Source organism: Ovis aries, chromosome 11, assembly GCF_016772045.2.
Source record: "Ovis aries strain OAR_USU_Benz2616 breed Rambouillet chromosome 11, ARS-UI_Ramb_v3.0, whole genome shotgun sequence".
In the NCBI taxonomy this organism is placed as follows: Eukaryota; Metazoa; Chordata; class Mammalia; order Artiodactyla; family Bovidae; genus Ovis; species Ovis aries.
The window spans coordinates 12,159,845-12,185,271 of record NC_056064.1 but is presented as its reverse complement, the minus strand read 5'-3'; the positions used below and the strand labels follow the sequence as shown (position 1 = coordinate 12,185,271).

Below are 25,427 nucleotides of genomic sequence, written 5' to 3'. Positions count from 1 at the left end.
TCACTGAGGTGCCCCTCCTAGAGGTCAAGATTCTAGACCCACGGGCCCTCTTCTCAGAACTCTGAGGCACCCATACCAGTGAAGCAGGATCCCAGCTTTGCGATGACCATGCGGCTTGTGGGATCTTAAGTTTAAAAACCTTTGAACTGTATACTTTGACTGGGTAAACTGCATGGCCTGTGAAGTACATCTCAATAAAGCTGCAATTTTTTAAAAAGTATACATCACACAGACTTCTGGTGTGAAGTTTTTTCACTGTTTCAGTAATTTTAGGATCAAGACTGATAATATAGTTGTTCAATCTGGCTCCGTGCAGAGGGCAGATTGGTATGAGTGTAGAGACAACAGAAGAGCTCAGTCAATATTAGCCTTCCTGCCTTTCATCTTCCTTGATCTCCCACACAGATTTTTACATGACCATCTAGGACTAAATGGACGTCAATATTAACATTCATCAAGATCACAAACACTCTACTGTTAACAGACATTCTTAAGTCATAATTCTGTGTTGCAATCTATAGTCCATGGGACTATCAAAGGATAAATGCTAAAAATTCTTTTCGGAAAAGAATGTCGAGTTCTTCCAGCAAACTGTCTATGATCACTACAAAAAATTTTCTCTAATATTGAAGGAAATGATCATGAAAACTTGGTGAAGAATATATGTGGACGTGTGAGAGAGAGAGACATACGTATTAATGTGATTAATTAAAATGATAGTTAAAATTGAATGGTAGATACATATAAAATAGATGACCAGGGCAAGTTTGATGTATGAAGCAGCAAACTTTGGATGTACTTTGGATGTACGAGCATCCAAAGTTGGTGTTCTGCGACAACCCAGAGGGATGGGAGTGGGGGACGACACATGTATACCTGTGGCAGATTCATGTTGATGTATGGCAAAAACCATCACAATATTGTAAAGCAATTATCCTCCAATTAAAATAAATATTTTTTCTTAAAAAGAATGGTAGAATGTGATGATGGGACAGTCCTGTATCCTGATGGTAATGGTGGTTATATGAATACTTACATGGAATTAACTGCATAGAAAAAGCATACACGACAACTCAAAAATCAAACACCCCAGTTAAAAAATGGGCAGAGGACCTGAACAGACATTTTTCCAAAAAAGACTTACAAAAAAAAAAAAACAAAAAAAAACAAAAAAGACTTACAGATGACCAACAGATACATGAAAAGATGCTTCTCATCACTAATTATCAGGGAAATCCATATCAAAACCACAATGAGATATCACCTCCTACCTGTCAGGATGGCTATTACCACAAAACAACAACAAGTATTCATGAGGATGATCCTCCTGCCCTGTTTGTAGGATTGTAAACTGGCACAGCTACTATGGAAAACAATACGAAGGTTGCTCAAAAAATAACAAATAGAACTGCTGTATGATCCAGCAGTCTCACTTCTTAGTATTTACCCAAAAACAGGCAAAAACACTAAAAGATACATGCACCCCAAGGTTCACTGCAGCATTATTTATAATAGCCAAGATATGGAAGCAACCTAAATATCCATCAATAGGTGAATGGATAAAAAAAACTATGAGATACATTTATACACACACACAGTAGAGTACTACCCAATCACAATTTTTTAAAAAAGGAGAAATCTTGCAACACAGATAAATCTAAAGGGTATCACGCTAAATGAATTAAGTCAGAGAAAGAAAAATATCATATTATCTCACTTATATGTAGAATCTAAAACCAAAACAAAATGAAAATAGTCATAAATACACCAACCAAACAGCTGGTTGCCAGAGAAAGGAGGTGGGGATGGGGTGAAATAGGTGAAGGGGATTAAGAGGTATGAATCTCCAGTTAGAAAATAAATAAGCCATAGGAATATAATATACAGCCTAAGAAACATGGTCAATATTATTGTAATAATTTTGTATGGGGACTATACTTGTCATGCAATCATTTCATAATGCATACCAAATTCCAAATCATTGTGCAGTATGCCTGAAACCAACATAATATTGTAGGTCAACTACATTTAAATTAAACACACACACACAAATGAGTATATATAAAAACCAAAGAATGTTAAATATTGGATTGGTCAGAAAGTTCCTTTGAGTATTTCTGTAAGATGTTACGGAAAAACTCGAACAAACTTTTGGTCGACCTAATAGATTTGTAGTCTAGGTAAAACTATTAAACCAGTATCAATTTCCTGGTTTTGATACTGTCAGTGAATCCACAATCATTTCAAAGTAAATATTTGACACAAAAGGGTAGCAATAACTTCAATAATAAGTGCCTGAAACATATTTACCTATGTAAATAATTTATAAAAGTCGTATTAAAATGTTATGCAAAAGTTAAACAATATTTTTCTGTAAGTGTAGCATAAATATCTTTTTAGAATCCTTTTCCATTTATGTTTTCAATATTTTTTAATATGCCCATGAGGAATGCAGATTTACCCTCATTTTAGAGATGGGAAAACTCAGGTCCCAAAAGAGCTTTGTCCCATGTCACAGCTGTGGAAGAGGTTGGCAGCAGTTTGACACAGTAGGAAGGTAAGTGGTATGGAATCACAAACCCACAGGGTTCTAAACTTAGCTCCATTACTATGTGACTTGAGCAAATTACTCAACTTTTCTGAGTCTAATTCCTCATTTGTAAAATGCTATTAATACCATCACATCACTGGAATTTCATGAGGATTTTTTCTGAAAGACAGTATTTAAAAGCATAGTACAGTCCTTAGCACAAAGTTAATGTTCAGTGTATCACACCTAGTTCTGATGTTTTGCTCATAACCTCCTTATGTTGACTTTGGGAATGTACTGGGAGAATCCTTTAATGCCAGTAGGTTTAATTCTGAGTCATGTCACAGGACAAAACACTCCTCTATTTTACCATTACCTACCTAAGACAAAGCCAACCTGAATGGCTTTCTCCTTTACTGCGGCATCTGATTCTGCTATGTAAGAGCACCGTCTACTGAATGAATAGGCTAAGACTGAAGCAACTTTCACACCATGATCCATCAAAGCCTGGAAACAATGATGAAGCAAATGCCTGAAAGAGAAGGAAAAGGTCATTATTGTTATTATAAAGGTAACATATTTTGTCCTTTTAGAAAACACTTACTTGCCTTTTTGAAGTAATAATACCATTATTTTCAAAGATGGGATAAGATAAAAAGCAGCTTTTTGCCTGTTATGCCATAATAATTTAGCCTAATATTTTTTACTCAGTGGATCCAGTGATGCTCTATGTGTACACTGATGACTGTGAAGGATAAATGAATATAAATTTAAAAACAAATTATCTTGTAGCTCAACAATGACCCAATTTAAAAATGAGCACTAGATATTAATAGAGATTTCCAATGGCCAATAACCACAAGAAAAGATGCTCAATATCATTAGTCATTAGGGAAACGCGAATCAACTCACAAATGAGATACCACTTCACACCATCTAAGTTGGCTATAATACTACTTACAAAAAAAGTGATGGCAAGGATATGGAAAAATTTGAACCTTCATACATGGGTGCGTGTATGCGTATTAAGTCATATCAGTTGTGTCCGACTCTTGCGACTCTATGGACTGTAGCCCACCAGGCTCCTCTGTCCATGGGATTCTCCAGACAAGAATACTGGAGTGGGTTGCCATGCCTTCCTCCAGGGGATCTTCCTGACCCAGGGATCAAACTTGGCTCTCTTGCATTGGCAGGTGGGTTCTTTACCACTAGCGCCACCTGGGAAGCCCTCATACATGGTAGCAGGGACATAAAATGGCGCAGCTGCCACGGAAAACAATTCAGGGGTTACTCAACCTAGTTACATATGCACACTACAGAACGTTATGTCCACACAAAGTCTTGTCCGTGAGCACTTAACAGCAGCATTATTCATAATAGCCAAAGAGTAGAAACAACCCAAATGCTCATCAACAGATGACTAAATAACCACAACATAGTCTATCCATATGATGGAAAATTATTCATAAAAAGGAATGAAGTACTGAAACAACAACCACGAATGAATCTCGAAAACATTTTAAGTGGAACTCAGTCACAAAAGAGCATATATTATATGATTCCATTTAAATGACATGTCTAGAATACATACATCCAGAGACAGAAAGTAGATTATGGGTAGGCCAGGGACTAGGGCTAAGGGGAAACAGAGAGTGACTGTTAATGGGTACCAGGTTTCTTTTTGGGATGATGGAAATGTTCCAGAATTAGACAGTGGTGATAGCTGCAAAAACTTGTGAAAATACTAAAAACCACTGAACTGTACAATTCAAAATGGTGAGTTTATGGTATGTGAATCATCTCAATAAAAAAACTGTTTTAAACAAAACTGTAAATAACCAAGTCACTGCTTTGGATAAAGGGGAGGAAAAGTCAAACTACATGCTTTTAGTTTCACAAATACATTAAACACTTACCAAGGGATTTGGACTTGGTGAAAGATAACCTGAGAGATGAAAGAGAGGTAGTCCACTAAATCTTTACAATGGCCATCTTTAGAACTGCATATAGAAATTCAAATCCCAGAAAACTAACCTCTTCTTAAAGAATTTTTTAGGAAAGTTTTCCTATAGCCTTCTTGTCCCAAAATGAAGTTCTCATCTGTTATTTTTCTACAGATTAATTTTAATTAATCAACTAACCAAGAAATTTCTGTTAGGCTAAGTACACAGGCCCCATTCCCAAGGCATTCCTGAACAGTGAAATCATGTGATTTACTTGTTGATTACTGTATCATCCTTTTCTAAAATACAAACCCCATGAGGAAGAGACCTTGAGGAACTTACTCCCTGCTGTAACCCCAACATCTAAAACAATATCTGACACATACAGGGATTCTAACAAGTATTTACTTAATTTTTTGAACAAATGAAACAACTTGCCAGTGTTCATACTAGAGATTAGAGAGTATTTTGTAAAACTATATTCTTATCTTCCTAGAAATGTAGGTTAGGAAAAAGAAATGGCACTTAAATTTAGGGAAGAATAACAGCAAGAACAATCAAAGGCCATGTCACCTACACCTACATTTAACTCCTACCACATAATAGCCAGAACATGGAAGATGAATTCATTCTTTGCTTTTTGAACACAGAAAGCAAGGGTGATATTGATGGTTTCAAAACAAAATGAATGCACTTAAAGCTACTGAATTGTAATCTTAAAAAATGATCACAATGGTAAAATTCAGAATATGTATAGTATAGTTCACCATAATTGTTATGAAATGAATTTACCTTTTATCCAAAGCTCTCAATACTTTACCAAAAACTTCCAATTCACAAAATTCACTGCCCAGTTGACACAAGCGTCCCTGTTGGTATAGCTGAAATTAAAAACAAATAAAAAATAAATCACTGAATAAAATTTAATGCCAATTTCTGCTTTAATGATACTTATGAATGTAATTTCATGGACTTAATATTTCATGAATTATGAATACTGCTCAAAGTTACAATTACACAGTAATACCAGAAAAGATGCTTATGCTATGAGAAATGTAATGCCAAATTAACACACCTCTGTAATTCACATAAAACATTTTAACAGTCATATAAAATAGCTAGATATTAATATTTATAAAAGAGTATCTGGTAAATACTAAGCAACAATAAGTGCTATATATTGTAATTATCTATTAAACATTAAAACAGTTATAGTCAAGAAACTTTTTTCTTTAAAACTGGATAAAGTAAAATTATCAAAATAATAGCAAAGATAATGTTCTGAAGCCAGAACTAGGCACTGTGCCCCATTAAAGGCTCTTCAGAACACAAGACTCTCAGATCAGTACTGGGCACGAAACTTCACAAGCAGACTCACAGTACATCACGCCTAAAGCAATCTAGTAAGGCACAACTTCTAATCATGTCACTCATTCATTCCTTTTGCCTGACTTTCTAAAACTTCCATTTAAAACAGTGTTTAAATAAATGTCTTAAATGTTTATCCCAAATCATACATACACACAGTTAAAAAAATACTACTGCCCCTCTTTCCCGTGCCTCAACTTCACCATATGTTACTCAATTTTTATTTGCTATACAGCGCCTTATGGAAGGCAGAGATTTTGCTCCATCAACTCACTTTTTACATTATGAGCACTTAACACTTAGCTCATTTGACAAAAACATGGGTTTCAGAAAGAGGACATACTCCTGAATTCATTTGCCAAATAGGCTAGTTAACTTTGCACAGGGAAAACATACTACAAACTCAGGGATAAATCACTAGTCATGATGGAGGTGGAGAGTGTGTGTGTGTTGGTGTGGGGATGTATGGGGTGTGTATGTGTTAGTCCCTCAGACGTGTCTGACTCTTTGCAACTCCACAGACTGGGGCCCACCAGGCTCCCCCATCCATGGGAATTTCCAGGCAAGAATACTGGAGTGGGTTGCCATTCCCTCTTCAGGGGATCTTTCCAACCCAGGGATCAAGCCCTGGTCTCCTGCCTTGCAGGCAGACTCTTTACTGTCTGAGCCACTAGGGAAGGCTGCCAGGTCATATTAGGTAGATATAGGACTACCACGGAGAAGGCAATGGCACCCCACTCCAGTACTCTTGCCTGGAAAATCCCATGGACAGAGCAGCCCGGTAGGCTGCAGTCCATGGGGTCGCTCTTTCACTCTTCACTTTCATGCACTGGAGAAGGAAATGGCAACCCACTCCAGTGTTCTTGCCTGGAGAATCCCAGGGATGGGGGAGCCTGATGGGCTGCCGTCTATGGGGTCGCACAGAGTCGGACACGACTGAAGCGACTTAGCAGCAGCATAGGACTACCATGTAACAATGACCATTTTGCAGGGACTTCCCTGGTGGTCCAGTGGTTGGAATCCTCCTTCCAATGTTGGGGATGAGGTTCGAACCCTCGTCAGGGAACCAAGATCCCACCTGCCGCAGGGCAACTAAGCCCACACCACAACTACTGAGCCTACATGCTCCAGAGCCCATGTTCCCCAGGAGAAGGCCACGTAAAACAACCAAGACTCATCACAGCACACAAGTCCCCTCTTCCTGCCCCAAAGACTTCTGTGAACCATCCGTGATGACTGCTGTGGGGGGAGAGAGGGTAAGAACCACCTTCCACATGCTCAGGAAGGGGAAGCAGAAATGTTACCTTCACACAGTAGTTGGGAACTCATATTAAGCATAAACCTTCATGAGAAAAGATTTGCTATTTTTGGAGATGATTACATTTTCTATGGTAAAAATAAATAATAAAAGAGCTTCTGGGAATGCCTATGATAAAACTCACTACCATCACATACATCTTCACTATTAACTAACAAAGGAAAAACTCAGGAAAAATAAAGCTGAGAATTTATAATCAAACCCCTATTTTGGGACTTACCAGTATGATAAATTTCTGATTTGGGACAGAAAAATAAATGCAGTTAACAAAATACATACATATACATACTTCAAAAAGAGTTTAGGAGCAAAAAAACCTTTAGTTTCTTATCAAAATAAGCCATTAGTAAACTTAATGCTTAGAATTTCTTTTGTAAAATGTAAGAAATGAAAGTTATACCACTTTTTTGCCTGTATTCACTAGTCAAATAAAACAATTAAACTATATGTTCTATAACTCAATATCCCTTTAATACTGAAAATTTCCTAACAAATGGGGTTTGAAGGAAAGATGTAAGCTTAGTTACCATTTTAAGTATATTAAAACTATGCCTATTAATAAACACAAGCTTTTTTTTTTAAATCTCTCAGCAGTTCACTTTTTCTAGCTACAAATGGGTCTACATTTAAATTGGGTGTAAAGAATAGTGAGTGATTTAACTGTTTCAAATCATCCAATCATCTTTTCGTGCACAGCACCTATACTTCAGTTAAAAAAACACACCTTATCAGGCTTCTCCCCCAAAATGCAAATTTATAAATTATATGAACAGGACTTTTGACTACCAATCCAAAATAAACAGCATTTACTGTGCCAGGTACTGTTCTAAGCACTTTTCCTAAGCAACTCATTCTGTCCTTCCACAGATAAGGAAACTGAGGCATATAAAGTTAAATAACTTGCTCAAAATCATACAATTAAGAAGAAGTAGGGTGACAATCTGGCTCCAGGCAGTCTGTCTTTACATCCATGTTCTTCATAACTTACACTATAATACTTCTCAAAGGTATTATTATATCAGGAGGTAAGAAAGAGTATCAAACAAGCAATTTAAACAATTTTAAAAGAAATAATAGAAGATTAATCCCTTCATAGATTCATATATCTTATAGAGTAGAGCTAAGAAGAAACAAAACTGAAGCTCTAGGTTCTTTGATAATGATTCTTACATCAGATATTTTAAAATTTGACTTATTTTAGTTCATTATTACATAATATGTTTCATTATTAAATTCTGCACCCACTGAGTAAGGAGGTTATTAAAGGACTAGCAACTACTTTTAGCTACTGATACCTTAAAGAAAATAAAAAGAACAAGTTTGTTTTTTAGATGTAAACTATCTCCCAACAGATATGAAAACAGACAATAAAAATACAACTAAAACAATACTGTACAAGTATGAAGATGGACCAATCAATGGAACAAAATGCAGAGTTCAAAAGCAGATCTTAGTATACATAAAAACTTAACATTTGATAAAGGGAGCATTTTAAAATCATTAGAAGAAAAAAACAGTTAATAAAGAATGCATAAAAATGTAGAAACAAAGTAAGGTACCTCCTGATAATAATAAATCCTAGTCTTATCAAAGTTCTAAATATTAATATTAAACAATTAAGTAACATTCATGTTAAAAACCTTGTAATACTGCCCTTCTAAAAGCAGTATATACTACAGGCAAAGTCATAAAGAAGAGATATGTGATTTCATAAACACCGAAAATGTCCATGAATATAAAATACTGTAAACAAAAATTTAAAATATAACAAAGGTAAAATATTAGGAACACTTATATAGGATTTAATATCTTGAATACATAAAGAGGTGAAACTCCTGGTGATGTGTCAGAAGCAAGGGCTTTCAGACACTAAACATTTTTTCTATAAAAACTGAGGGCAGCTATTGCAAGGGTAACGCAAGACAGCCTCAAACCCAGAGAACTCTTTGGAAGATAAAGATGGAGATGAAAGCCTTCCTTAGCCCAAGACATTCTGAACTGACATATCTGCTTTCTCAGCCAATCCAAAATTACCAGGCTGAGTGAACAGATTAGTGTTAATATCAAATTAGGAAACAAAATAGGCTAATTCCCAACAACAAAAACTTCAGAAAAGTTTAGAAAAAGACATAAAAGAAACAGCCCAAAACTATGGTCTAAGAATAACTATGAAGTCACAAACACACCCACCCACACATACTCTCTGCAACTCATGCATCTCACTCATGTTTGGAACAATTACCCCTCTCTTTCAGTCACCGAAGAACTGCTGATATTGCGCTTATGGTAGAAGCACCAAGCGGAAGGAAATAAGAGAGAAGGCAGGGTGCAACAATCCAATAACCCATGAGCATCTATGGTACAGGATTTATATTTCACATATTTTACCAGATTACCGCAAATGTTTCATAAAACTAGTCTTTCCATCAAACCAGTCAATCCTGAGGGAAATCAGTCCTGAATATTCATTGGAAGGGCTGATGCTGAAGCTCCAGTTCTTTGGCCACCTGATGTGAAGACCTGACTCACTGGAAAAGACCCTGATGCTGGGAAAGACTGAAGGCAGGAGGAGGGGACGACAGAGGACGAGACAGTTGGATGGCATCACCAACTCAATGGACACGAGTTTGAGCAAGCTCCGGGATTGGTGGACTGGAAAGCCTGGCGTGCTGCAGTCCATGGGGTTGCAAAGAGTCAAACATGACTGAGCGACTGAACTGGACTGAGTCTTTCCATTATCATTCTTGTTCTCCTCTAGTCAACGTCCACATAGCAGGTAGAATGAACTTTTGAAAAAGTGAATCATTTCATGCCATTACTGTTTAAAAGCATGCACCTTCAATGTGTACGTAATCCAAAATTGTTAATGTGGTCTACGAGTCTCTAAAAGTCATCTAACTCCTACTAGCTTTCAAACCTCATCTTTCACCATTCTTTCTCCCTGATCCCCTACACATTTCTGCCACAATAACCTTTTAGTTCTATTCCACCTCCTGACTTTGTACACAAACCTGCTGCCTGCACATGAGACACTGATGCGACGATTCCTCATTTGGTTAATCTGTAACCATCCTATTGGTCTCAGCTAACACCTCACTTTTTCAGAGACCTTCCCTGGACTCCCCAAACTAAGTTCTGTTCCCTGTTATAACATGTGTTTTTCTTCCACAGGTGCACCAAGGCATGCATACACACATTCACTTAAGTGATAATTTGTTAAACATGTCATTCCATTACAGTCTACACTGACCACTTTCACCACTATATTCTCAATGCCCAATACAATGCCTAGGAATAGACATATATTCAATATTATCTGAATGCAAAATCCAAACTGGTAGCAATCTACTCTGGGTAGAACTCAGAACCTTACAGGAAACAAACAAAAAAATTAAAACATACCCTCTACCTCTGGAGCTTATCATTTAGAGAATAAAGTATTCAATACTGCTATTCTATAATTTTTTATTGAAATTGCCCAAATTCATCTGATGAATCTGACATTAAGGGAAAAACCCTGATTTGACAGTTATTTACTGTCTCCTCAATCAGACTGTAAGCATCTTAAAGCGACATCTACTAGGTTCCCCTGTCCTGTCCTCTACTGTACCGACACACCATGCCCATACAATAAACTCTGAGAACAAATCTGAATGCAAACTCAATAAACTACAGTGAAGAACATAAGGTGCCAGTATCTGAATGTAAAAATCAAGAACAAATTGTAATAGCTGCTTAAATTTATAGACAAAAATAGGTGTTCCCTAATTTGACATCTGATCTTTTACCAAGTACCTGGTGTATTCATTGTATTAAACTCTCAGCTTACTGAACTTGTTTAACCTTTGTAATTTTCATATCAAAATCAAGATTATTATAGCTAGGAACATTCTACTTTTAAAAATTAACTTAATAAATATCACGAACATTTGTGTAAGGCAGATTGTCCTAGGTTTGGAGAATATAGTGGTGACTATGATCACCACTGGAATACAAAGACAGTGAGAACTGTTTTGTGAGTTCAGGGACTTCCCTGGTGATCCAGTGATTAAGACTGCACTTCCACTGCAGGGGGTGCGGGAAGTGTGGGCTCGATTCCTAGCTGGGGAACTAAGATTCCACATGTCTTAGTTCCCACATCCCATGCGTCACATGGCGTGGCCAGAAATTTTAAAATTAAAAAAAAAAAAAGAACTGTGATTTCAAAAAATTCAGAGGCTGTCAAGGCAGGAAAATAAATGATGTTCAGATTATACAACCGAGACAGGCAGTGTTTTAGGAACACAAATAAAATACCCAGACCAATGAAGAAAGCACTTTGGGAGAGGTTTGATAAGGAATAGGAGTCAAGCTTCTGGCAATATGGCAGACAGCACCGACAAACAGATAAAAACTTTGCAGACTCTTTTCAAACAGAGTAATGCTGGATAAAATTTCACAAAACAACTTGGGGATAAATAGCCGAGTTTGAAATTAAGAGCAGAAACTTCATAGCTCCCCCAAATTAAGGAGACATGAACTCAAAAACAGCTGAAGAGAAAAACAGAACAGTTTTATAGCTCCAAGTGATTGTGGACCAGAGTGCAATGACCAAATAGATAGGAAGGATTAAAGGCAGCAGATCCTTTTAAGCAAAGGAATCTGGCACTGAACTGACTCACTAAATCCAGGAATAAAAGTCTAGAACATCTCCCACAGCCCTGGCAAAGTCCGCTGTAAAAAACTAAAACCTCCAGCCTAGGACATTTTTAAGTATGCAGTCCAAATTCATACTACCTAGATAATCTACAGCCCCCAAATCCTGAACTTGGCTTTAAAAGCTGGTCTGAAACCAGTGAAACCTATGAAGTATTCACAAGCAAAAAGGCTGAAACACCTACAAGGGATGATGAAAATGTTTTAAAGGTTTATCACTGGAATCTCGGAACCAAAGGAAACTCTGTAGTCTATAGGAAAACGGATCCTGTCTCTTCAACAAATAAGTTGCAAAGATAAGAAAACAGATGGATAGGGAATCTACAGACCAACAGAGCCTTAAGAAATATATCAGCCAACAGCCAAGGCACAGATCTTATCTGGATTCTGATCCAAACAAACAAACTGTAAAACTATACACATATTTGACATTTAAAAACTGAAAATTTGAATGACTGGCAATTTAATAAAGAATTATTATTAATTTTTCTTTGGTGTTATAATAGTATGATGATTACTAAGATATTTACAGATGAAATTAAATGATGTGTTTCCAAATACTATATGAAAGGGGATTGTAGAAAATGGATTCAGCAGTAAGACTAGCCAAGAATTAGTAACTGCTGAAGCTCAGCAATGGACACATGGAGATCCATTATTCTATCCCATCTACTTTTGTGTTTAATTTTGCCATAATAAAACATTTTCTAAAAATAATGCATCCATTACTGCTAAACAAGTATATCCTTTACCTCTAAGATAAATAAAAGCAGCAATATTTTGTTTTGTTTAACACACGTAAAATACATTTATTCTTGTTCTCTAATCTCAAAGTTCATCTGAAATGTAGTTCTAGATAAATTCACTTTGGAATATAATTTAAATCTCTTTCTTCTATTTTCATATTGCACTGTATGTTACATGTGATGTCCTTTCCCTGTTGCCTGAGTGCACTGTGATCTCAGATTATACATTCATGGATTAAAGCAAGTACTAAAGAAGTATCTTAACATAATGCACATTTAATTTTAAAAGAAATGCTTTCTTCTGGAGGTAAACCAACATTTAAATTTCTTACTTCTTCTGGGATTTCCCTGGTGATCCAGGGGTTAAGAATCCACCTTACAATACAGATGAGGTGGGTTCGATTCCCCGTCAGGGAACTAAGATCCAACATGCCTCAGAGCAACTAAGTCCATGAGCTACAGCCACTGAGTCCATGAAGCTCAACGAAAGATTCCACAGGATGCAATGAAAATCCCACGTGCTGCAACTAAGACCTGATGCAGCCAAGTAAACAAATTCATTATTGCTTTTGTGACATTTTCATTTCTCAGCTGCTCCACACTCACTGGTTCCATTATACTTAAAAACAAAAAAAAAACTGAACAACATATGATTATTTGCATCTTGCAGGACAAAGTGTTTTGTCTACTGATAAGTAAGCTAAGTAGACATATTCACATTATTTAAAGTACAAGAAATAGCTAACTCTCAAAATGGGAACGTAACCCATTCCTAACTTTAAATACCCTGTCCACATATATGATACTAGATTCACCATCCATTAAAGGAGAAATTAAAGAGTTTTTTCCTCAATCATTATAAGAATGAACTTTTGTCTAGAACCCAGATTCTCTAATTCTCTCACTTGGCGGGTCAATGGAACATTTTCAAGATAATATGATTGTGTTAATGGTGGAAGATGCTATCGTGATACAAATGGAAAGTCAAGACAAAAGTCTGAGAGTCAAAGTGAAGGTCGCTCTGCTGCTGCTAAGTCGCTTTAGTCGTGTCCAACTCTGTGAGACCCCATAACAGGCAGCCCACCAGGCTCCCCCGTCCCTGGGATTCTCCAGGCAAGAACACTGGAGTGGGTTGCCATTTCCTTCTCCAGTGCATGAAAGTGAAAAGTGAAAGAGAAGTCGCTCAGTCGTGTCCAACTCTTTGGGACCCCATGGAATATACAGACCATGGATTTCTCCAGGCCAAAATACTCGAGTGAATAGCCTTTCCCTTCTCCAGGGTTATCTTCCCAACCCACGGACTGAACCCAGGTCTCCCGCATTGCAGGCGGATTCTTTACTAGCTAAGCCACAAGGGAAGCCCAAGAATCCTGGAGTAGGTAGCCTATCCCTTCTCCAGAGGATCTTCCCAACCCAGGAATCGAACCAGGGTCTCCTGCACTGCAGGTAGATTCTTTACCAACTGGGCTATGAGGGAAGCCCCAAAAGTCTAGTTAGATGAAAAATCTAGCCAACAATGATAACCAGTCATATATAACCAAATAGGTATCAGAGATCTCTGTATGTAGGTAAGAAGTTTCTGGACGTCTCTTCTTAAAGCATCACTACCAACCTTGGTGAAAATCAGGAGTGTATCCATGAGGCAGTAGAAAGAAGACAGTATGGTTTTAAGAGGGGCTTCCCTGGTGGTTCAGATGGTAAGGAATCTGCCTGCAATGTGGGAGACCCAGGTTCAATCCCTAGGTCGGGAAATGGCAACCCACTTCAGTATTCTTGCTTGGAGAATCCCACGGACAGAGCAGCCTGGTGGGCTACAGTCCATGGCTGTAAGAAAACATTCTGTCTCTATATGAGACGTCGTTCCCTGCACCTGAAACACTGTAAATTAACTACACTGTAATTTTTTTTTTTAATTAGGGGAAAAAACCCTAAAAACAACAAACCGCATTCTGTATTCTAGATAGCCAACTTTAAAACATTTGTTTTGGGGACTTCTGAGGTGATTCAGTGGTTAAGACTCCTCCCTTTCACTGCAGGGCAAGGGTTTAATCCCTGATCAGGGAACTCAGGGAACTAAGATCCCATATACCATGCAGCCAAAAAATAGAAACAAATATTGTTTCCTTTGATTGCAGCAGAATTGCATAGATGCTTTTTTTTTTTTTTAATTAGAAAACATAGAAAGGAACTTATAAAACAGAAAACCAGGGCTTCCCTGGTGGCTTGGCAGTAAAGAACCTGCATGCCAATACAGGGGATGCAAGATACTCTGGTTCGATGCCTGGGTCAGAAAGATCCCTCAGAGGAGGGCATGGCAACCCACTCCAGTATTCCTGCCTGGAGAGTTCCATGGACAGAGGAGCCTGACAGACTACAGTTCATAGGTTATGTAGAGTCAGACACAACTGAAGCAACTTAGCTCACACGCATAAGCACCCTAGAGCCAGTGCTCTGCAACAAGAGAAGCCACCTACTCCCTGCAACTAGAGAAGTCCTACAATCAGCAACAAAGAGTCAGCACAGACAAATATAGATCTTTAAAAAACTATCAAAAGTATCAACTATTCTTTGACTATACCCAAGATAGTTTAATAATGTGGGAGTTTTGTCTGCTGTGGGAAGAGGCATGTGGACAAAGGGGAAAATATAATTTAACTTCTTTTATGGTTTTAGTCTATCAACTTCTCTTTGTTATTTCTACTTTCCTAGAAACACACATTTCAGTCAGAAAGATCCTCTGTAAGAAGAAATGGCAACCCACTCCAGCATTCTTGCCTGGAGAATCCAATGGACAGAAGACCCTGGTGGGCTACAGTCCACTGGGTTGCATAGAATCAGACACAACTGAAGCAACTTAGCATGCATGCATACAAGCTATGCTACAACTTAAAAGACTATTTCCCCCCTTTCTATTGTATCCATGGTTATTTTTACTTTCTCATTCCTAGTTTTGAGAATGGGAGCTTTCTCTCACATTTCTTGATGTGGCTAACTAGTGATTAATGTGGTCAATTAACTACTTAATTAGTTGACTTATTTTTCTTTTAAACCAATCACCTTGACCTACTTCTTAAGTGAAAGTGTTTAGTCGCTCAGTCGTGTCCGACTCTTTGCAAACCCATAGACTGCAGCCCACCAGGCTTCTCTGTCCATGGAATTCTCAAGGCAAGAATAGTGGAGTGGGTTGCCATTCCCCTCTCCAGGGGATCGATCTTCCTGACCCAGGGCTTGAACCTGGGTCTCCCACACTGCAGGCAGATTCTTCACCACCTGAGCCATCAGGGAAGCCCCTGAAAACAGAAGACCCAAGGATCAAACCCAGGTCTCCTGCATAGCAGGCAGATTCTTTGCTGTGCCATCTGACTTCTTAGTCACACTAATATTTAGAGTATCGGCTTTTAGGCTATTCCCCTCTTAGTACAACTTCATGTGACAGATAGCTTATTCTTAAAAATTCAATTTTACTTCTTTTACACAACAAAATACAAAAATTCTAGTATAAAAATATAGAGAGAATATATGTACAAAGTTAAAAACAACTACAATTCTTTCCCTTGAATAAATACTACTGAAATTTTGTGTTCCTCTAGGTTTTTTTTCAACCCGTACTCAAATGTACACATATATTCGCTCATTTAAAAACAACAAACATGATTGTTATTCATACTACTTTGTGACAAGCTTTTACCCTCCCCGTGTACTCTTTACACCAATATATCCAGCATCCTCATTCTTTCTAAATGAAGTACAATATTCCATTCCTGATGGATGAGCAAACAGTTGTTTTCAATTTTTGCCACCATAAACAATACTGTACTTAACATTCCTGAACAGAATTTCCTGTATAGTCAACAAGCATTCCTATAGGAAAATTTCATGGTATTGTAGATTAAAGGATAAGAGTTATTTGAATCATTAAACCATGATAATCTGGCAAGTGAAGAGGAATAGTAATTTTTAAACCTTTTTACTGAAATATGACATGTACACAGATGAGTGCACAACTTATATTTAAAATGTAAAGCTCTAAGAAGTACAAACTATTACGTAGAAAATAAGCTACAGGAACATACTGTACAACACAGGGAACACAGCCAATATTTTACAGTAATATAAATGGAGTACAACCTTGGAAAATTGTGAATCACTATATTGTATACCTGTAACACATATAACATTGTACATCAACTATACTTCAATAAAAACACATAATTTTAAAAAGAAAAAGAATGCAAAGTTCAATAAATTTTCACAAAGTGAACATGCCCAGATACCAACATGCAGATGACATTAATGAAACCGAGCGCTATCAGAATCCCAGACATCTCCCTTCATGCCCCTGCACTGTCACCATCTGCCAAGGGCAACCTCTCCAGACTTAAAACACTTTAAAATTTTTTAAGCCTGTTTTTGAACCTTATGTAAACGGAATCACACACTATATATCCACATTTTCCAAGCTGCACCAAAATGCCCCGGGGCACTGCAGGATATTTTAAATTTGAAAGGTACAATATTCAACATTTACATTAAACCATGCCAAATACTAGACTGCTATATTCCTTTCAATGACATCTTATCTTTGTGTAGCAGCATTTTCAGTGGTTGTTATGATAAAACGAACGTGCAAAACTCATGTAACAGAAAATAAGAATGGTAGTTTCCAATTCAATTTCAAGATCTGAGTAGTTGTACAGTGTCTGACACATACATTTCAGTAGTGAGTAATCGTGCTTATTTAAGAATGGAGTAAAATACTTTCAATTTTTATTCATTTTTTTAATGGTTCTTGTGTTGTTAGGACATAAGTATTATTCAGTTTTTTATATCTAACTATTTAATTAACAGAGCTGTCAGGTATTTCTTCTGACCTGAAGGTTCTGTGAAGGGAGAAAGTTTGGGAGCCTCTGGTATATACTCCTTTGCTGATTTCTTTCACTTAATGTCACCTGTGAGATATCCATATGGTTTCGCAACTGCAGTTCATTCATTTTCATTGTAAAATATTCCTCTACATGACTATTTCACAATTTATAATTCTCCTATTGATGGCTATTGGGATAGTTTCCATTTTTTTGGTTATTATGAATAGTGTTGCATGAACATTACTGTTATAATCGTGAGGAGGAGTTACACACACACATTACTGTTATAATCGTGAGGAGGAATTACACACACACACACACTCTTTACAGCAGATAATGTGAGTTTTCCAAAATGGTGTATCAATTAACACTTCCACTAACAGTTTAAGAGAGTTCTGATTGCTCCACATCCTTACCAACACTTCTTTTTCATTTTAGTCATTCTGAAGGGAGTATAGTAGAACAGCAATTTCCCTGAAGACAAAATGAGGTTGAGCATCTTTCCAAAATGTTTCACTGGACCTTTGAATGTCTTTTTGGATGTCTATTGAAATTGTTTTCTCATTTTAAAAAAATTAGCTATTTCTTCTTTTATTTCTAGTTTTTTAGATGCAGGATTAATCTTTTATGAGATAATATGTGCTGCAAATATTTTCTCCCACTCTGTGGCTTCGCTTTTCACTCTTTTAATGCTATCTTTAATAAACAGATGTTCTTAATCTTAAAATAGGCCAATATACCAAATTACCTCTACATTTAGCTCATTTTTTGTATCCTATTTAATATATTTTTGCTGACACAGTGAAAACTTTTTCCTAAAAAACGGCTTTGTACATTTAGATCAGCAATCCACCGAAAATGGTAACTGTGTATGATATAAGGTAAGATCATGATCCTTCCCCCTCTACATGGATATCCAACTAACCAACACTACTTGATCTTCCTTTCCCCACTGTACCACTGTGTCACCTTTACGACAGACCAGGTGACAGTACACATGTCAGTCTGTTAATGGACTGAACTCCTCCACTGGGCTTTTTGTCTATTAATATGGCATTCCCATATTATCCTATCTGTTACAGCTCCATATTCGATGGTGTAAGTTCTCCAGATTTCTTCCTCATGATTGACTTGGCTTGACACTGCACTTTAATTTGCATTTCATTTGATGTTTATTAGCCATTCACAGTTTCATGTTCTGTGAGCTAGCTCTTCAGGTCTTCTGGAAATCAGTTGGTTGTACTTTATATACTAATGAACATTAGATCTTTCTGTATTAGGAAATTCATCTCTTACCTGACAAACGTCATTTGCATCAATTCAGTTCAGTTCAGTTGCTCAATGTCTGATTCTTTGCGATCCCATGGACTGCAGCACCCCAGGGCTCCCTGTCCCATCCACCAACTCCTGGAGCTTGCTCAAACCCGTGTCCATTGAGTCGGTGATACCATCCAACCATCTCATCCTCTGTCATCCCCTTCTCCTCCTGCCTTCAATCTTTCTCAGCATCAGGGTCTTTTCAAATGAGTCAGTTCTTCGCATCAGGTGGCCAAAGTATTGGAGTTTCAGCTTCAGCATCAGTTCTTCCAATGAATATTCAGGACTGATCTCCTTTAGGATGGACTAGCTGGATCTCCTTGCAGTCCAAGGGACTCTCAAGAGTCTTCTCCAGCACCACAGTTCAAAAGCATCAATTCTTTGGCACTCAGCTTTCTTTATAGTCCAACTCTCATATCCAAACATGACTACTTGAAAAACCATAGCTTTCACTAGATGGACCTCTGTTGGCAAAGTAATGTCTCTGCTTTTTAATATGCTGTCTAGGTATGGTCATTTGCATAGTCTTTTTTAAAAAATGTGCTTTCAATCCCCCCTCCCCCCAATTTCTAATGTATTCAACAGAATCCATTTCTTTTTTTCATCCTGGGTTTTGGTTTCATGCTTAGAGAAGCCTTCGCTAAGCCAGGACAGTATTACAGCGTTGGCAAGATGAATAACAGAGGACTTCACATTTTACATTACTCATTTTTGTAACATTTGACACTTTTTAAATTTGTTAATTACTTTAAAAATAATTTCTTTAAAGAAGAATTTCAGTCATTCCCCACTGTAAGATACTGACCCAGTAATTTATTTTGATGCTTTTAAGATATCATTTGCCATATTTAAATCTTTAATTTGCTTGGAATTCATTTTGGTGTAAAATGTTAAGTAGAGGTCCAACACTCCCCCCCGATAACCAACTTCCTCCCAACTGTTTAAATACAGCATTGCCCTATAACTTTAGTATATAAACAAATTCTTAAATATGCTTTAGCTTCCACGTAGACTGTCTACTATGTCCTAGAAATTAATTTCCTTCTTTGCTCTTCTTTTGCCAATACTATATTGTTTTAAAATATATATGGTCTTCTAACATACTTGACTATCCTGAATGTTGTACACTTAAAATTTTCCTTGGCTCATTTATTCTCAGGTAATTAATTCCTCCATGTAAGCATCATATTTAATAAGTTTCCTACACTTAGTAAAATCCTGAGATTCTGATTCAACTTGCAATAAATTCAAAGCCTAAACTGACATGAGCTGACAAATTTATAACATATGACCTTTCCATCCATATACAGGGTATGGCTGCCTATTTATGTTCTTTTATGCCCCACTTCCACAAAAGGTTTTGCTATTTGTATATTTATTTTTGGCCACACCATAGGGCTTGGAGATTCCCCAACCAGGGATCAAACCTGGATTCTTGACTGTGAAAGGGCAGAATCCCAACCAGTGGATCACTGGAGAATTTCCTGTTCTCAATTTATTAGTCTGAAGAGCTTTCTAATGTGAAAAAACATTAACTCTTTGGTTGTCAAATATGCTGCAAGAAATTTTTTTTCCATTTGTTACCAGCCAATTTAAAAAGATTATGAGAATATTAGTTGAGAGTGAACATAACTAAGAATAGAAATAAACACAAAAAAGGAAGAAAAAATACAATTCTAATACTAAGTCAGGAATTCATTCATATGGTTTTTAGCAGGAGACTTACAATAATAATTTTTAAACCCCCCAAATTACTAAGTTAAAGACTGAAAACATAAAACACATTACTGAGATAAATTCACCTGGTCAAAATTTAACTCTATGGCAAATCCTGTCACTGGAATAGGATACAAAACAGACCATTCAGCAGTTACAATAAAAAGATCACAAACTTCACTCTTTGAGGGACCCAGCCCTTCACTGTTTGCTTTCACTTGGTATATAATTTCACAATTCTTTCTATTCACTTTATCTACCTCTGTTCCCAAATCATTGAGTACCCTTAGCGAAACATCATTCTGAGTCAGAGACATTATTCAGTACTGTTTTACTGAACCATCTATACCTTCTGTCAATTTTTTAAAAAACATATGTTTAGTGAGCAACCCTTTCTATACACCTTAGCAGCCATTCCAACTTCTGTTTAGCCTTTCTACATAAAAGCCGCCATTCCTGTCCCTTACTGCCAGCAAGCGATCTTATCCTAATTCCTTACAACCACTCTTCGCAAGCTTACTTATGTTTACACTTTATGTCTTTCCATCTTTCCATCTGATCTTAGAGGAAGTAGTCTTTTCTCTAACTCCAATGAAAGACTGGTACCTTAATTTATGGATGGTCAAAGAAGGGGCAAAGTTCACTCAATTAATGTCTCTATTCAGGGTCTCTGCTCCATAATTTATTTCCTGCCTCACTTGTACATTCAACCCCTCATTCTGTTTTGGTGTCTGTCACTCAGACAAGAAGTACATTTTAACATCTTCCATCCTTAAACTTTAACAGCAGCTTTCACATTTTACCCTTCTATAGATCATCCCTTTCTCTTCCCTTCTTAGGAGCAGTCAGCACACCTGCTTCTTCATCTCCTATTTATTCCAAAACCCCATTTTCTAAAGCTGCACCTGAAGCTACTGATGCACAGTAGTGTTTGATGCACAAACACTATAATTTTGTCTGTGACTATGCCTATTGATGGAAGTTGGGGCAACTGGAGGGATCTGATTATGGGTTCTCCTTGGAAACTATAAACTGGAGAAAACTGGAAACTGGAGAAAACTGGAAACAGTCAACAGTAAGCAAGAAAGCAAGGTAATCAGAATACTGGGTATGCTGCTGCTGCTGCTAAGTCGCTTCAGTCGTGTCCGACTCTTTGTGACCCCATAGACGGCAGCCCACCAGGCTCCCCCGTCCCTGGGATTCTCCAGGCAAGAACACTGGAGTGGGTTGCCATTTCCTCCTCCAATGCATGAAAGTGAAAAGGGAAAGTGAAGTTGCTCAGTTGTGTCCGATCTGTAGCGACCCCATGGACTGCAGCCTACCAGGCTCCTCTGTCCATGGGATTTTCCAGGCAAGAGTACTGGAATGGGGTGCCACTGCCTTCTCCATACTGGATATGAGACCTTGACTAAATTACTTCACTTTCCCACCTATAAAACAGGTTAATACCCTAATTTAGTTTAATTGTGAGACTTAAAATCACTGTGTAAGAGCACTTACACTTTCAGGCATATGTTAAATACCTTCCTTTCCACATTTCCAACAGGCAGACAACTATTAAGGAATAAAAAGTGCACCCAAAAGACGCCATATTAAAACTCTGCGGACTATGTGAAACACAAAATGTGGCAACAAGCACCATCTGTTCAGTCACTATTAATAATGCTCAAATGAAAAGCTTCAATTAGAAATGAAAGTTACTAGAAAGATATCCTAGTACTTTGAAGAAATTCAACTACTGAATGTACTTTGATTAAATTTCCAATGATTTTCTCTAAAAAGTGTAAAAGGTTACAACATACACACAAAGTTGCAGTTTCCCAAGCTGAGAAAGAACTCTTGACTCATCCTTCCTGTGAGGAATACATTTTAAATACACAAAACTTCCTTAGACACACACAAAAGTAAATGTATCAAAGGGATCTGGAATAAAGGCAGATTTTTCCTTAACCACTGCCCCCCCCCCCCAAAATAATATTAATGACCAAAATGAATATTCTCCAAATGTCTAGGGGGTAAAAATTGTTAAACTGGTGTAAAGCAGCTGGATTTAGCAGACAGAATGTAGCAAGTCAGCAGCTTTCTGAAAAAATATTCTGGGGTGGAGAAAGCGGGCAATCTTCCCAGTGAAACAACTGCCGTAAAACACCATATACATGTAAGAACATACACATCTGTTAAATCTTAGTTTACAATGTTCCAGCCAACTTACAAATCAAGAGGAAGTGTTTAGATCTAAAATATAAATCATACTTTTACTTCTGATCAAATTCTGCATGGGTGGCTACTGGAGACGAGGAGATATCCACGCCGATTCAAGGCAAAGAGGACTGAATAATAAGGCCACTGTTCACATTCAAATGTAGGGGGAGACGAAAAGGGAGGCTCCGAGTCCATAAAGTTCTCCTCCCTCTCTAAACACTGCAAGACTGTCCACGTCTAAAGACGCTTACCCTTGAACCTCCTTGGAGACTGAACTTGGAGACTTTGTTCAGATTTTTGAGGGGGAGCGATTTAGGAATGCTGCAAGATTACAACTTTCAACTACATGAACACGATTTAAATTCTAAAGTGTTCTTTGTTTTTTTTTTTTTTTTTAAGAAAGACGTTCTTCTTTTCAGGTAGTTTATCACCATTCCCGTATTAATAAAACCGCCTATTCAACCGCAAGGATCAACATAAACAAAAACCACAGGTTCAAAGGATACGCAAATAAGGCACATCATTACTTCCAATAATTCCCCAACTTCCTCCCAATGACCGACGAGAAAGGTGACACGAAGCAAGAAAAGAAAAATACTTGCAAAGGAGGGAGGCGAGAGGAGAAAGAAGGCAGAAAGGAGGGGGAAAGAGCAAAAAAAAAAAAAAAAAAGTCCAGCTGATGCTGACACTTAATTGGGGAAGAGAGGGCAGAAAATATTCCCGAAGTCACAGGCTGGAAGGCAAGGGCTGAGTGGGACAAGGGCGCAATAGAGGAAGTCCACGCAAAACAGGCCTACCCCAAAGGGGCCCCGAGGGACGAGGGAACACCAAAAGCGGGCGGGGGGCGGGGGAGGAGTCTCACTGCGAAGAGATATCCCATCCATCAAGGCCGAGAGCTTGAGACAAGGAAGATAGCAGATGGAGCGTTTCTACACCGGACAGCCCGGCACCGCCCCAGAGGTCTCGGGGCGCCGATCCCACTATGAGGGGTGAGGGGTTAAACGCGGGGGTTCGCGGACGTGGAAGGGGGTGCGGCCCCAGGGGCTGCGGCGGGAAGAGCGGGCCCACGGCCCGTACCTTGTAGTACACGTCGAACTGGATGTTCTCCGGCAAGGAGCGGATGTCGCGGCGAGAGCGGATGTAGTTATCCACCACAGCGGAGATGGCGGTGTTATAGAGAGTCTCTGGGATCCACTCGAGCTCCACGGCCGCCATCTTCCTTCCCTCCGCCTCCTCCGCCTCCTCCGCCTCCTCCTCCCGAAGGCCCCCGCCTCCCTCCGTAGCGAACTCCTCAGCGGCCCCGGAGGATTCCGAGGGGCGGCGGCGGCGGCGGCGGCCACGCGGGCACACGGCAGAAGGGCGCAGCCGCCCTGACTCCTCCCGGCTGAGCTGCGGGCGGCGGGCGCAGGCCCGCGGGGGAAAGCTCGCCAGAGAAACGGGGCCAGCAGCGCCGAGGCCTCACATTCCGGGTCTGCGAGCACCCCGGGCTCCGTCCCAGCGCCGAGCTCTGCAGGGGCGGGACTGCGCGCGCGCGGCGTCATGACGTCAGCGCACGCCGACGCGCCGGAGGGCAGGAATGCGGCAGGCAAGAGACTCGGGAAGGAAAGAGCGGTGATCCCGCCCACGGGGAACAGAGTTTTTCCATGGGGGCCGGGGCTGGGTGGTTGAGGGGGAACTGTTTTTCGCTGGGACGAGTTATGACAGGTTTTACCAGCTGCTGCCGAGTCTCCAGCTTCGTCTCTCCTTTCAGCCAGTCCTTGTTCGGGAGTTCTCAGGACCCTTTCGAGGTGCAGGCGAAAGTTTGGATGCACAATTTGTCAGTCCACTGAAGATCGCGCCTTCAGGGAATTCACATGGCTCTGGAAACAGTCCCTTCGGCTCCGGTTCCTAAATCGAGTTAGGAACCTTCGGCCTAGAACTAGGATGAAAGGGAGACTTGCGTTGTGTAACCATCGCACTGCTTGAACTTTACTGTTTCTTTTTCCTGATGAAATTTACCGGAAAAAACACACACACACACACACAGAAAACAAAAAAAAACCACTTTAGAAAAATCTGGTGGGGCGGTTAGCCTGATTATGAAATTACAAATAGTGGTGAGAGAAAAAGGGCTAAGTGGTGGCCGTGATATGACTTCCTGGTAAAACAGAAAGGAAGATTTCAACTTTCTCCCTTAGTTCTAGTCGCAGCCTCAGGGGAGAAATAATTGAGAGTTCTTGTTACAGCTCTCTTCCATCCTCAGCCTGAACATCTGCTACTTATGTAACTTAATTTCCCGTGTCTTAGATTTCAAGAACTTCATGCAACATCTTGCTGCTCTAGTTTAAGGAAATTGTAATTAGTGACACTGTCGGTCTCATAGTCATGCTATAGCAATGTAAAACCTGAAAACAACGATGATAATAATGTGCTGACATTTAGAGCTAAAAGAATTGGAAGTGGCTCTTCCAGTTCACCCGGGTATGTCAGTGTTAAAAGGTTAAATAGTTTGGTAAGAAAGAAGGAAACAAACACTCAGTCCTCTTCTCAGTCTATACCAGTATTTACTCGATAATCAATAAACCAGGGAAAGCTGTGGTTGGCCTTAACATAGGGTTACCAGAATTGGCAAGTAAAAGAATGCAAATACTCAGTTATTTTAATTTCATATAAACAACCAATCCTTACCTTAAGGTGCTAATTCCAGAATTGGAATCCATTTGCAGGCCCTTGTGAACTGGCTGAACA

The 25,427-nt window shown here is 38.7% G+C and overlaps 1 protein-coding gene across 1 annotated transcript in view; it reads right to left on the bottom strand.

Annotated features, from left to right (window-relative positions):
• The window catches only part of APPBP2 (amyloid beta precursor protein binding protein 2), a 60,327-nt gene extending 36,104 nt beyond the window's left edge, over window positions 1–24,223 (bottom strand). The window contains exons 1-3 of the mRNA XM_004012425.6: window positions 23,778–24,223; window positions 5,266–5,354; window positions 2,911–3,062 (exon numbers count right to left, since the gene is read on the bottom strand). Coding sequence (XP_004012474.1) covers window positions 2,911–3,062; window positions 5,266–5,354; window positions 23,778–23,915 — 379 coding nt within the window. The 5' untranslated portion in view covers window positions 23,916–24,223. The remainder of the gene's footprint in view (window positions 1–2,910; window positions 3,063–5,265; window positions 5,355–23,777) is intronic.
• Window positions 24,224–25,427: the final 1,204 nt, after the last annotated feature.